Here is a 15,405-nt window from a genome sequence, read left to right as displayed (position 1 = left end):
TGATTACTCTTTCCACTACAACTTAATACTCCTTTTTTTTTTTTTTTTTTGATTCGCAGCCTGTTTTCCTGCTACAATAGACACATAAGTAAGAAACAGAGTGGTGATGGCATTGTGGAAATGGTTGTCACAGGTTGCACCTGTTTTAAAAAACAATTAAAATAATCTGCAGCCGATTACAAATAAAATCTTAAAGTAAATATAAAGCCTAACTTTATCACATCAATACGCTAAAGCTCTGTGTATCTTAAACAATCGCCAAGATTTGTATTTCCCATAAAATACTTTTTTTTTTTTTTTTTTAATCTTAGTGCTACTGATGTCCTCCAGCCGTTTTTAGTCACATCAGGTCTACATGCACTCGTTCCAACGCAAGCTGCAAATTATTTTTTAGGAGTAGCTTGCTGATGGTGACAACACTAGACTATGTCTATGCAGGGAGTGCTGATATTGCACTTGTAGTTACCACCAGGGGCATGCTCAACAGGGTGACAACACAGGGGCACAGATGGGAGGCAGCTGTCTCCTTTTAACAGGAAGCAGCTAAACTAGGACCTATATGGCAGAATCACCAGTTATTCTCTTAAATATTATATGTAGAGTTAAAAGGATTGCACAAATCTTTTGCAATAAAATTATTTTGTTGAAGTTTCTATGAGATTTTAATGATTGGGATTAGATCTACTTTAATGTGTTTGTATATTTATTGTGTTCAACACTATTTTCGCTTTTGAATAGCTTGATGTAACTGACTTTTTTAAATTACTATTTTATATGTTTTCATTTTAAGTGGTAACGTAGGTGTTGCTTTTTTTTTTTTTTTGTTCATGCTTGCACGTATTTGTTTTTTTAGGGAATTGGTAGAAGAGCTTCACCCTCTGATGAAGGAAGCTTTGGAAAGAAGGCCAGAGGTTAGATGATAAAAAAAATGAGTGCCTTTCTATCAAAATAAATAAAGATAGCCAGACATACCTGTGTATATTTCTTGCAAGAAAATTACTGAAAAAATATTGTTTGGTTTATGCCTGTTGCCATAATCATAAAAAATCGCCTTTAACCCTTTATGTTAAAATCAGACTGTCCCTCAAACTAGCTGAACTTTCTGTTCTGCGAGACAGCAGGAGTGCCTGCAAAATTAATAAAAATGGGCAAAAACCATGAACATTTGCCGATGATTCCCATTGGCAGTCTTCCTGTCTCCAGCAGTAGGGGGGTGTAGAAATTTAGAATGTTTTGGCATATGTCACAAGACCAGATATATTCTAATAACAGAAATAATTGCAGGCTTGGAAACTAAGGTATCAACATTGTCAGTTTTGAACAGTGCCAATAAAAGCAGGGTTGATAATTACAATCTACTTCAGTAAACTGGGGGCTGACTTAGTGGAGGGCATGAGCGCAGCCATTTGTGCCAGTGCAAAACCACTTCTCTAAATAGGGAAGATTTAAAATTTTGGGATAAAGTTATTTTATTTGCAGCCTGAAATATGGGAAATTTTGTGTACATTAATTGTGATGCAAGCCTTCCACTTCAGTAAAGAACCCTGGGAAGTGCTATTTAAATCCAAACTTCGGTGGCCGTAGATGGATCGAAATTTGTCCGGTTCAGCATAGACTGTCCAATTTTCGATCCATCTATGGCCGTTCCCATTCAAGAGAAATCATTCTAAGGACCGACTCCACCCAAACAGGCTTTTTGGAAAATGTTTCTTCAATAGGTGTTGCATCCAATCAAAGGAGTACCACTATTCGAATACAGTGATACAGAGGGAGGTTTCCCCCATCCCCACAATCTGTTCAGTTGTTTCAATCAGCCCCTGGTTGGTCCAAAGAAAAAAAAAAACGGTTACGTGTATGGCCAGCTTAACTCTATAACATTATTGGACGGCAAAAAATCCTAATTATTTATGGTATCCACATGCCGATACAGTCACAACAGATTTAAAAAAAGTAATTTCACATATTTAGCATGCCATAACTTTCAGTGGTGGGGATAGGGACAGATGAAGCACACCTGCATCCGACTTCCAAAAATCTTAAATCATGATGGGCACAGACATAAAGGTATGCCAAGCATCTAATTTTAAAGCAGCTGCTTGGCAACCCTCCAATATTCATATCTTAGACTCAAACAGTTCTGCTGCTTGACACTATAGGAGAGATTTTGTTTAGACTGTGGTTTGTCATTTACATATTATATGAGCTCCTGGCTGGGGTGCCACCAACTAAATGTCACTTTCAAATTATCCAAATTGTACAATGTACTTTATTTTCAGAACAAAAAGCGCAGGGAACGCAGAGACCTGCTGAGGTTACAGCTGCTGAGGATATTTGAGCTTCTGGCAGATGCTGGAGTAATAAGTGACAAGTAGGTTCTAAAATGTTCAGTATGTACAGTGTATGTGTGTAAATTGAACCACTCCACCTCTACTTAGGACTTTTTTTTTTTATCTTGCATAGTACCAATGGGGCCCTAGAGAGAGACACCCTTGCTCTTGGAGCATTGTTTTTGGAGTATGTGGACCTTACACGGATGCTTCTTGAAGCAGAAAATGACAAAGAAGTGGAAATTCTAAAGGACATTAGAGCACATTTCAGTGCCATGATTGCCAACCTGATTCAGTGTGTGCCAGGTATGAGTCAATAGTACTGGACCATTGCCCTGAGATAGTCCTGAATGTCTAATATGGGGCACCTTTGCCTTGTTTTCTGCAAGTATGGTTTTACATCTGTATTAAGGCCTGCACACCTTTCCATTTTTCAGTTTTACAGAAACGCACTACAGTCCATTTAACATAGTTTCCTATGGGTCACGTTCACATCTCTGCATTTTCCACTGGTGCATTTTTTGGAAAGTGTCAGGGACTTTATTCCCGCAGCAGGTTGCATTTTGGTTTTATAGACTTCAATGGAAAAGCAAAAAAAACGCAGTGCATGTGTTTTTATGCATTTTTGCTGCATTTTTGCTGAATTCTTCGGCATGACAAAAGACACCACCATAAAAAGCATGTCAAAAACACACCAGGAAAAACGCATCAACCGCAACCTGTGTAGGTGTGAACCAGACGTAAAAGTTTTTCAATTGGTATTTGAAGTTCACAGAGCTCCATTTAGGACAAATTTACCTATTTTGTGCGTGTGGTCAAGACACTCATCTTTGTGAGTTGTTGCAGCAATACTCTCTTACAAAATAATATTCTGACTCCTGGGCTATATAGTAGCTCTGGGATAGTGATGCAGTGGAGCTAGTTAGTAGACGAACCAAAAGTCTGAGAAAATATCTTCTATCTGAGACTTTTTGCATGGGCATTTACTATGTGCTATCTTACCTAGAAGGCTATAGTTGATCTCCCCAAAAGAATTTGTGTAAAATCCCTGGCAACAGGGCAGGCTGGCTGGCTTAAAAGTGAAGTATGGGATTTTTTTTTATTTTTTATGCAGCATCGGTCTGATGCTGCATCTCTCCCCCCGCCGGCTCTATGACTGAGCACCGAGTGATCAAACATTGTGGATCGCTCGGTTCTCAGAGCTCTGTGAGCAGAGAGCTGGTGACTGTCAGTCATGGTTGTCTCCTCTGCTGGGCTGTGGAGGGTGTGGGAGCGTCTGGCTCTGACGCCAGCCAAAAGCGGGCTTCAGCCTGCTGAAAACAGGTCACAGGAGTGCAGAATGAACTGCACTCCTGTGATTCACAGGAGAAGTACAGCCAAATGAGGCTTGGGTTGTACTTCTCCTTTAAGGAGGACTTTTTAGGGTAGAGATATACTTTTATATCATTGCTGCATTCCAGAAAGTATGCATTTAAATATTGTAATTTTGCATTACAGTATTTAAACAATTGAAAATATTGGTAACTGTTCTAGCTGCAGTCCAGGAGCCTCCTTTTGACCCTGTCAACAAGTTCATTAGTCCTGCCACACATTACCTTCAATGTGTCATCTTAGAATCCAAATTACAATAGAATACAGAAATAAAACAGTTGAAAGCACAGGGGCGTATCACAGATCCAATCTGTATCAATACTATATAGTCGAAAACACTGTATACTGCATACCTGCCAGTGCCACTGTAGAAACCTGTATTGTAAATTGTATAATGCATTGTACAGTGAGGGAGACAGTGGTGTGCAGCTTATATACGTACAGATTTGTTCGCTTATTTCAACTAATATGCATATTTCACATTATATCAAGTTAAATAGTCTAAATTCACATAAAAAAAATAAGCCAAGAAGCTCTTTTTATTCGCTCACTTCTCTATAATCCTTTCAGGCTGATTTTTATTTGCATGTATATATATTAGTTATGAGTGGATATGATTTTATTTTACTCTTTGAAAGCACTGTATTAACACACGTCGGTCATATGTGTTTTTCTGTAGTTCACCATCGGAGGTTCCTGTTCCCGCAGCAGAGTTTGCGCCACCACCTCTTTATTCTGTTCAGTCAGTGGGCGGGGCCTTTCAGCATCATGTTTACTCCATTAGACAGATACAGTGATCGCAATCATCAGATTACAAGATACCAGTATTGTGCATTGAAAGTAAGTAACACTCTCTGTAGCTCACTTTTCCGCCATAGCCAATGACCGACAGATTACTTAAATTGTGATCTTAAAACTTAGTACACGCTAGTAGTTTTATTTTGTTAAAACCCAGCGGGCTGCATGAAAAAAAACTGAAGCGCTCGGGAGAAGCCACTGTAATGACTATGCAATGTTAGTACAGCGATCTCCCTCACTGACAGGAGACCCCCCCAGCCAGAACACACCAGTCAGCGTTTCAGTCAGTGGCTGAAAGTGCTGATTAGCAGACCTTTTTCAGCTTCTGTCGAGCCGGCTGCCATACACGCGGACCGAATGTTGGCCAGTTTCTATTGAACCAGCCAATTCTGCCTAATATTCGGCCGGTGTGTACGGCCCTTTATGGTTATGCGTTAGGGCGATGTAAAGTGTTAAAGCCAAGAACAAAAAAATGAATATCTTGCAGTTTACCAGACATGATGGCTGTTTTTAGTTTGTTCTTTTTTTTTTTTTTTTTTTTAGGCTTTCTTCCCTTTATTTTTACCTTGTGTCTACACTCAGTTCTCTATGGAGTATGCCAAGGCTGTTACATAGATTGGACTTCAAACATGTCTGTTTTTTGTTTATCTCCATAACATGATGGATTGATAGGGCAAGTGCTCACAAAAGAGAGATACCATTGCTATTGCTTTCTTTTCCGCTCACAGAAAGTGACATGTACACTGCATTTCTAGCAAGATCAACAGGCATTTTCTGTACTTGCTTAAAATGTTCTTAGTCTGAAAAAAGAAAACTAATGCAGGACTGGTAAGCTGCAATATATTGCACTTTTATTTTTGATCTTAGAAACACTTAAAACAGTTACACGGCCCATGAGACTTGTTTACCTATGACTGATTAACGGTTGACAGAAAAATGTGTTTTTTGTCTTTTGTTTTGGATAAGCAAAAAGAGCCCTTTCATATCAGCATGAGATAAAAGCCAAAAGTCTCTCTATGATACTATATGGCTAGAATTGGTCAGGTAGCCATTGTATAGTTTGGTCCTAATGTTGTCAGGGGAAGAGGGACGCTCCAACCAGTCCTTTTTTGAGATGTCTGTACAAATTGTACATCTGTTAAAGAAGCCAGCTATAGTACAGGTACATTGTAAAACAGGCTGCAGTCTTCATAATTTTGTAGGCCTAATGATCTGCTTACTGTGCAGTTTAATTAAATACCAACAATAGGCTAGCCCTTATCTATAAGAATAAGCAAAATGGTGTGTCACGGGTTGGCCTAAAATATCTCCAGATGACCTGAGCATCATTGGGGATAACCAAGAAAAAGAGTACCGAACAGTTAGTCTGCCTTGTACAAGTGCAATAGAATGAGCAGGGAGGTTTCTGACAGCAAGGTAGGAGCCTTTGTCCTGGCATAGAGCTATATTTCCTAAAGCCAACATGGCAGCATATATGTGATGTAGCTCCGCCCCTATATCCACCCGCAGGATCTGTTTATATCTATAAAAGGAAAGCTAGAGCAACTTCTCCCATTCTACGTCTTTAAGTTCAGGGCAGCGCATGCAAAATGTCTTTGGAGAATCTGCAAAGCAGCAGGCTGGTTGCCACAGTGCACCTGCCTCAGGCGCTACAGGGAAGACCCAGGGGCTCCTACATCAATGGACTTCGACGGAATAATGGTCCAGGCTTCCTTGTCCATTGTAAGAAACTTTGATTATACATGTTAGCCCTTTCTGTTTAGCTCGTTATTTAACACATGTATGCTGCCCATGTTGGCGCTAGGAAAATGGAAATTTATATCAAATACTTATCGTAATTTTCCTTTCCTGACGCCAATCCATGGCAACATACAAACCCTCCTTTTTTTGATCTTGTTATTGTTACCGAGAATGGGGGAGGTTGCTCTAGCTTTCCTTTTATAGATTTATACAGGTCTTGTGTGTGGCTGAGGGGTGGAGCTGTATCACGTGTATGCTATCATGGATTGGCGTCAGGAAAGGAAGCTTACGGTAAGTATTTGATACAATTTTCCATTTTTTTTTGTTGGGATGTTCCCTTCCTGATTTCAGTGTCATCACAAAAAATTTTTTTTTGCTGTTGCCATTTATTTATTTTTTTATTTCTCACCAGGCTATGTCAGCTGTACTTTGCTGTGGACCTGTGTTTGACAACGTTGGCTTGTCTCCTGATGGCTATCTTTACAAATGGCTTGATAACATCCTAGCTTGCCAGGACATGAGGGTAGGTTTGTTGATATATTCCTAAAAAAAAAAAAAAAAAATATATATATATATAATTTAATTTCCCTGATGGGTTTTACTTCCTCTTTTGCTCCCCGCAAGGCCTGCAAATGAAAAGCATAATGGGCTAGTATGCATCGCATACTAGCCCATTATATGACATCTGCAAACGATGCCCGCACTGTCCCCTGAGCAGGCCGCGTCCATCTTCGCCCCTCTTCTTTCAGGGGCCATGGACTCTGGGTCTGTGACTGGCCAGAGTCGCAGGAGCCATCAGTCACGGCACGTACTGGGGAAGAAGTGGCACGGCGCATGCGCCAATGACGACATTGGCGCACTACAAGTGAAATATCTCTTAAATGGCGCACGTTTAGGAGATATTTCCACTACCTAAAGGTAAAAGTCAACAAAAAGGGGTTTACAACCACTTTATGGACCAAGTATTCTAAGCTGAGCTGCACATTTTCTCAGTCCTAAATGTTAAAATATAAGTAATGGTGTTCAAAATACTTGTTAAAAAGACAGTTGCAGCAAAAGGGCTAAATACACTGCATGCAGGACTTTTGGTGCACTTTCAGAAAGCACATCAAAACCGTGGGACGTAATAAAAGTCAATGGGAAAGCACAGCTAACCCACGCCAAACCCATGGATACACTGCGCTGCACTCACGGTGTGGTCAACCTGCACCATGTTAGTGTGAAAGGGGCCTAAAGAAGAAATCTGGTTAGTAGCAAGCAATTCCTTTATAGGCAGCTCTTTTCAACAATTGATATAAAGTGATTAGGGCAACAGATGACTATTGTAAATGATCTTGATGAAACAGTTAATGACTGCTGTGCATATTATTCCATATCCAGGTTCACCAGCTTGGCTGCGAAGTGGTTGTGTTATTACTAGAACTTAATCCAGACCAGGTTAATCTGTTCAACTGGGCCATTGACCGCTGCTACACTGGATCATACCAGCTCGCATCTGGATGTTTCAAGGCAATTGCAACAGTTTGTGGAAACAGGTATGGAATGTATGTTCTGTATCCCTCTGTGGCAATCCCGCCTCCTACCACCACCACTGCCGAGAATGTAGGAATGTAAATACCGACAGAGGTTGTGAAGATATTTAAAAGCATTGTTTCCAGTCATGGGCAGATTACAGCTAGACATAAATGTTATTGTGTAAATGAAAAGGTTAGCTGGTGTCTACTCATACCTCCATGCACTTATCACAGGGTTTGGTATATTTACTATTTTACTAATTGTATTATGGCAGCTTTCCTTAAAGAAGAACTCCAGTTTCAGCACCTTAAGATATATGTAAAAAGCAGCGAGTGTCATACCGCGCTCCCTCTAAGCCCCCGCTTTCATTGATCTGCCCTCTGGGGGAGGGGTGGACTCAAGGAAGGGGGCAGAGGTTCAATTTAAACTATAGATCTGATTTAAGATTGCAGTAACATTTATAGCTAGATTTATCGGCTTTATTTATCAGGTTGTTTCAGAAAATGTCTACCTTACAGGGATCCAATAATGACCATTTTCTGCTAAACTGGCCAAATTCAATCTGTGGGTGGCCAGCACCGCCCAGCTCAACAAATTTCAATCTGAAAATAGAAGGAGCTGGGCCGAAAATTGTTCACCGAGCAGTGGCTCCAGCCAATCAGCGAAAGCCACTGTTTAGGTATCCTGGGCATGGGTTGTCAGAATACAAATGTTAACAGGGAGATTTGTCCATGCATACTGTTTCCAGGTTTCGATGGGTACAGCTGGATGCATGTTTTTTCAGCACTGTCATTAAAACAGAAGTCATCTCCCACATCCACTGGCAAATAAACCTCAAACCCCATTGTTAATGTTAAATAAATGTCTCTGATCCAGAACAGAGTTCCAGAATGTCCTTTAGACAGATGTCAGTGAACTTCTGTTGAGTGGGGATGGCCACAAAATCAATGAGAATTTGGCTGGTCTCTACTGAACTGGCTAAATTTCGATCATTGTATAGCCAAATTTATTGACCAACTCAGCAGGGAGGAGGAAAAGAGTGAGAAATAATGTCAGTAAGCATTTTTCATTTTCCCAAGGATTTTTTAGTTGCTTTTGAGCTACTGTTCCATTCATGTTGACTTCTATGGGGAAGAAAAGCTGCTCAGATGCAAGCAAAAGTCCATCTACATGAGCCCTAAGGACCCATTCACACCTGGGCGATACAATGTGTCACATATTTTGTGCATGTTTTTCATACGACAGTGTAGGTCAATGTGCAAAAAAACATGCCAAAGTAGCTCCTGTACCCTTTTTTGTAACCGACTTTGGAATATTTTGTAACACTGCATTTTTACGTGATTTTTGTGTGTTTTGTCCTGCAACAAAACTCCCATTTTCTTAGCATGTTTAGGATGCTATTAAGAATGAATTGTATCCAAATGCACATTCTGTGTTTTGGCACGTTTTTTGCGCGTTCTGGAAACATGCATCGAAACGTGCGTTTCTGCTACGCTCAGATGTGAACAGGGCCTAAGTTGCTTTACACCAGTCGAATGTGTAACATGCATTGACGAATGCAAACTGTACACATGTTTTTTGCCTTCAGTTGACTGGACTTGGGAAGAGCAAAAACCCATTAGGTAATGGGTAGAAAGACTGCATGTTTCTATGCTGCAAACACACAAAATAGTCTGCTGTGAACAAAATATGCCTGGGCTCTGTATGAATCTTTTTTTGTCAATTGGTGTGAAGTGTAGCCATTGTTTGTAAAATTGTGACAGGTCGCAGGTCCAGATTTTCCATATGACATGGCATAGCTATAGATAGTATTAGATTAGATCTAAAGTCTAGAAGTCTTTTTTGTTAGTCGTAAAGGATAAGTTCACCTTTTAGAAAAAAATAATAAATGCACATTTTTTTGCAGGTAAAAATGTGCATTTATTATTTTTTTTTTCTTACGGAGCCTGTAAACCATTGCACCAGCGATCAGCAGCAGATCACTGGTGCCACGTAGGTCTCCTTTAGATCTGTCAGTATATCTGTGTGCCCGTACTGACAGGTAAAAATCAGTGAACTACCATGGCGCTCCACATCGCTGTGCGTAGTTCATTGAGAACTGCAAGCCGACAACCGCAAAGGCTTGTAGTTCATTCACACACAGAGCTGTGCGAAGGAATGGCGCAGCCATATGACAGTTAGTACAGGGAATTTCTCCCCATAATGCGGTCAAAGGGAGAGAGGGCAGCGGTTGCAGCATTGGGAATATGTTACACCCTAAAAAGGGGTGGAACATGTAACCTGTTCCCAAAGGTGAACTTATTCTTTAAGATGATTTTATATTTGACAGCCCTGAAAGCAACATGTTTCAGACATTGGGAGTGGGCTGGAGAGGTTTTTGCTAAACATAAACAGCTTAATTCTGAAAAATGAAATTTCAGTCATAGCCCTTAGCTGCTATATTACATTGAAGATACTCTATCTGTGCATAGTAAAAGGATGGATTTGATATGTATACAGAGGCCAAAGAACTTTGTGTAGCCATTTCTCTGAACTTTCTCTCTTTCTCAACTGAATAAAGAAAAACCTTTTCCCATAATGCATTATGGCTATTTATTTTATGTTGTGTACTGTGCTGTCAGTCCTTATGAAGTTGAAGTGGGCAGAAATCCTGGTTTGCATATTGGCATACCTTCAATTGCATGCGGAGTAGATACAGTAAATGTAACTAGTTTTACTTAAAGGCTGCATTCACGTGTGGGGAAAAAAAAAGTAAATGCACATATATTTTTGGCAGTAAAAAAAAAAGGTACGTTTTAATACTTTTTAACAGGAGCCTGCAGAACATTGCACCCGTGATCAGGGGATGTCAGACACCGTCTGCAGCAATGGTTCTCAACCCCTGTCCTCAGGACCCACTAACAGACCGGGTTTGCAAGATAACTGAAATACATCACAGGTGATATCATTTGCTGCTCAGTGATTGCAGTATTCTAGTCTGAATCTCCCCAAGGTAATACATAAAATCTGGCCTGTTAGTGGGTCCTGAGGACAGGAGTCACTCGTCTACAGCTTTGTGCCTGTACCTCTTAACAAGCTGTCCATTTTTAGAGCGGTAAAACCACAAGTCCATCTCCTGCGCTGGAAGACAGGACTTGTAGGTTATTCATTCACAGATCTATGTGAATAAATAAATGACACGGCGCTGCAGGCACCAATTTCACATGTAACAGCACCTGCGGAGGAGCAGAACCTCCACCAACTGTCAGAGAAAGGGGGGCTAGGTCAGAGAGGGTGTCTGCTTGAACATGTTGCACTGTAAATACCATTGTAACATGTAATATGTTTAAAAGATTAACCTATTCTTTAAAATGTATTTTCATACAAAACATTTTTAATTGCAGGGATGGGTTAGAACCTCTGTATGGGGTTTATTGCTGTGTCTCCCTTGGGGAGATTTCCCCACACTTCCTTATCCTGGTGGGAACAGTAAAATTCAGCTGCTGCTGTACCTAGTCCTCTAGACTTAGGGCCAGTTCACACCACATGCAGTCCACTGCATTTTTTGTCTACATGAAAAACGCATGGATAGTAGATTAAATGGTTTTCAATGGCATAGTTCACACCAGTGTAGTCAGTTCCAGTTCCAGAAAAAAAGTAGAACATGCTGCATTTTTTCTGCAGCGGACTGTACTGGAACGCGGTAAAATGCACCAAAAACGGAACATACATGTCCTAATTTTAAGTTAAGAAAAAAGGGGGAAAACGCACTGGACTGCATCAAAAATGCACTGGAATGCACCAAAAACATGTCAAAAGCACGCATGCAGAAAAGCATCCGGACTGTGTTTCTATGGTGTGAATTAGCACTCAGAGGTTGTAAGGGGTCAAGGTTTTTTATCTTCGTGCATTCTATGTACGAAGTTAAAAAAAACCTGCTCCTCCGCCCCCTAATACTCCCCTGAGCCCTTTCTCGCTACAGGATGTGCATGAGAGCCTCAGCTGTCCTAGGACTCTCTCTCTCTCCTCATTGGCTGAGACTAGAAGCAGGTGAATTTGGCTCCCACTGCTGTCAATCACAGGCAGCCAGTGAGCCAATGAGGAGAGAGCAGGGGGTGGGGACACGCCACAGCACTATGTGTCTTATAGATAGAGCAGGGCTTGGGAGTGAGCATGCACTTGTGCCCCATAGCAAGCAGCTTGCTATTTAGGACACTGGCCAAGGGGAAGGAGCCAGGAGCACTGGTGGAGGACCCGAGAAATGGAGGATCAGGGCTGCTCTGTGCAGAAGCACTGCACAGAGCAAGTAAGTATACCTTATGTAGGAGGATTTGTTTAATCTGTGTATCATCTGAGGCCAGTCACTTCACTGGGTATATGGAAGGGTTTACAAGCACTTTAAATGAGCAGTTAAGCATTGCAGTGAGGGTGCAGGTCTACTGCAAGGGAAGACTTTTTTAGTTTCCCCAAAGTTCAGCTTTATGGACACCCTTCCTGAGGATTGGTTTCCAACAAGGATACAGACAGGTAATGATTATCTGACAGAAGTTCACCGCTCATTTTAAAAATACCAAACCGTCTTGTAAAAACCTACTTTTCCATTTATCTGGCCTTTGGAGCATTCCTGTATTGTCATTTTACAGCCAGCTCAGTTTCTGTACTACTTTCTAGAATTGTTGGGATTTAATGCTAACTTTACCATATTGTTGTCCTTGAAAAGAAAAATCCATTAACGGACCTTTTGAACTTGACCTCTTTTTGTTCCCTTGTGTCCATGTGCTGATCAGGCTGGACAGATTGTTCTGGAAAAGGGTCAGATTACCATTTGGGAACCTGATTAGGGCGATTTCCCAGTGTCTGAGCATTCCGCAGAGTCACAGGGAAGCTTAATCTCCCTCAGCTGACTTCCTCTTATCACTGGGCTCAACAAGGCGGCCTGCCGAGCTATTAATATGCTGCTGGAATAACATTATTTCATGAGGTAAAAATTCTCAGGCAGGCATAAATAAATCCTATTTTTATAATATTCTAAGGGGTGCAGTTCCCATAGTAAATCATTAGTAGTTCAATCATTTGCAGTCAGAAAGGTGACTTAATGTTATGAGGCTCAGGTACAAATTCTGACCAGGGCCCCTTTTATATGCTCTGAAAAAACCTTTCAGTGTCCTGTTTAGTGATTTAGATGCGCATTGCAAAATGAATTAAACAAATTTACTATACTCTTACACAGTGGTTAAAAGGTAACTGCACTTTTGTGGGGGGAAAAAAAAAGAGCAAATTAAAAAAAAAAATACAATTGCCACACACGTCATATTGTAATTGAATGTTATTAAAAGGACCTTTCCTTTTCAATCTGCAGTGCTGTAATTTTCTGTAAAATGCAATGCAATATGACAACCTGGATGTGTTCTGTACAAAGATAGCATACCAGACTATACTAAGTAGACATGTGCACTGTCGAAAAATTTGTTTTCGTTTCATTTGTTTTTTTCTTTTTTAGTTTTTCAAGTAATTCGTTATGATCTAAATTCAAAAATTCGGAAATGCGGAAATTCAGAAAAGCGAAAATTCTAAGATAAAAAAGAAAATCTGAATATTCGAAAGAACAAAAATCAGAAAATTCGAAATAATAGCAAACTAACTAATAATAACTACAGTAACTATTAAATTATAGGTATTGGAATTTCCTGATTTTCGAATTTCTGAATTTTGAAATTTTACGAGTTTTCGCATTTACAAATTTTCGGAAGAATTTGTAATCTTAGTTTCACCCGTCCAAAGAATGCTTTACCAGAACTGGTCTGGATTTTTTAGATTTTTTTTGACAAAGTCTAATCTGGCTTTTCTATTCTTCAGGCTTATGAATGGTTTGCACCTTGTGGTGAACCCTCTGTATTTGCTCTCGTTAAGTCTTCTCTTGAATGTAGACTTTGACAATGATATGCCCACCTCTTGAAGAGTTTCCTTCACTTGTCTGGATGTTGTGAGTTGGTTTTTCTCTACCATACAGAGGATCCTGCAATCATCCACCATTGTTGTCTCCCATGGACGTCCAGGCCATTTTATGTTGCTGAGCCCACTAGTGCGTTCTTCTTTCCTTAGAATGTACCAAACTGTTAATTTGGCCACTCATGATGTTGCTGCTATCTCTCTGATGGATTTGTTTTGTTTTTAAAGCCTTACAATGGCTGGTTTCTCTTGCATGGACAGCTCCTTTGAACTCATGATGTAGGTTCACAGCAATAGATTCCAAATGCAAATAACCACTTAGGATCAACTCCAGACCTTTTACCTGCTTAATTGATGTAGCCTACACCTGGCCATGAAACAACTTTTGATTCAGTTGTCCAATTACTTTTGGTTTCTTGAAAAGGGGGGTGGCTATTCTTAAGAGATGTAATTCCTAAACCCTTCCTCCAATTTGGATGTACATACCCTCAAATTAAACCTGAGAGCGTGCCCATTCATATAACTATAGCTTGAATATGTTTTAGTAAATACCTCAAAAAAATCTAAGATTAAGACTGTGTCCACATATATATATGGACCTAACTGTGTGTGTGTGTGTGTGTGTGTGTGTGTATGTGTTTTTCAACAGAACAAGTTGTCCTGCAGATGTAGCAGTTGGAGGGGTTGAGACAAACCATTTACCACCGATATGCATGCTTTTATTTATTTATTAAGTAAAACCTTTATCCCAGAGGGGAAAAAAACAGTTTGCTGCAACTGATTATAAAGTATTAGCTGGAGTTTGGACAAGGAAGGTTTTTTACCTTCATGCAGAGAATGCATGAAGGTAAAAAACCTTCAGCTTTTAGAACCACTTTAAAAATGTAATGCCCATTTACTAAAGAAGTTGGGAATGTCAACACAATAAATTGTGTGAATATGCACTTCAAGTATCCAAGTATTCAATCATGAAAATCAAATTCCTTTTTTTTATTTTTTTTATATCTGCACATTATCGGATAACTGAAATGAAAATTCACACAACTAATTTGAGTATTCTCAACGCTATTAAATTGGCCTATTTGTATATTTTCTTATAAAGACTTTGCTTCTTGCTTGTGTCTTACTGTTGCTTCTCACAGTGGGGCTAATTTAAAGTTGAACATCTTCACTTTGCAAATAATAAAAAAACAATGTGCAAGAAAAATTTAATGAAAAAAAATAGATTTTTGTTTGCATATGATTGGATAATTTAAGTCACTTTACTCGATAAAACACATTTTTCTCTTTCTAAACTGAATTTTCACATAACTTAAAGCGGAGTTCCACCCAAAAGTGGAACCACCGCTTATCTGCTTCTCCCCCTCCGATGCCACATTTGGCACCTTTCAGGGGAGGGGGGAATGGGTACCTGTTTTTGACAGGTACCCTTCCCCAGTTTCGGAAGACTCCGCCGTGGCGCCGTCCCTCAGACCTTCGGCCTCCCTCCTCAGCCACCAGGCCAGTAAGAAAGCGCAGCACGCGTCACACATCAGCGCAGTAGGGAAGTGGCTGTGAAGCCGAAATACTTCACTGCCGGGTTCCCTTACTACAAATGGCGGTGGCACCACCCGAGAGCTGGTCCGAAAATCGACTGGGGTGCCGACATCGCGGGAACCCTGGACAGGTAAGTGCCCTAATAAAAGTCAGCAGCTACAGTATTTGTAGCTGCTGACTTTTAATTTTT

The 15,405-nt window shown here is 40.3% G+C and overlaps 1 protein-coding gene across 5 annotated transcripts in view; it reads left to right on the top strand.

Annotated features, from left to right (window-relative positions):
- FRY (FRY microtubule binding protein) overlaps positions 1–15,405 on the top strand; it is a 653,558-nt gene that overhangs the window by 480,396 nt on the left and 157,757 nt on the right. For all 5 annotated transcript variants that reach the window (XM_073613350.1, XM_073613351.1, XM_073613347.1 and 2 more), the window contains 6 exons: positions 854–911; positions 2,277–2,368; positions 2,461–2,633; positions 4,378–4,538; positions 6,649–6,759; positions 7,617–7,771. In XM_073613350.1, the coding sequence (XP_073469451.1) occupies positions 854–911; positions 2,277–2,368; positions 2,461–2,633; positions 4,378–4,538; positions 6,649–6,759; positions 7,617–7,771 (750 nt within the window). The remainder of the gene's footprint in view (positions 1–853; positions 912–2,276; positions 2,369–2,460; positions 2,634–4,377; positions 4,539–6,648; positions 6,760–7,616; positions 7,772–15,405) is intronic.

The sequence above is a fragment of the Aquarana catesbeiana genome, linkage group LG02 (assembly GCF_042186555.1).
Source record: "Aquarana catesbeiana isolate 2022-GZ linkage group LG02, ASM4218655v1, whole genome shotgun sequence".
Lineage (NCBI taxonomy): Eukaryota > Metazoa > Chordata > Amphibia > Anura > Ranidae > Aquarana > Aquarana catesbeiana.
Note: the sequence above shows the minus strand (reverse complement) of the source record. Positions and strands in the feature narration are given on the sequence as shown.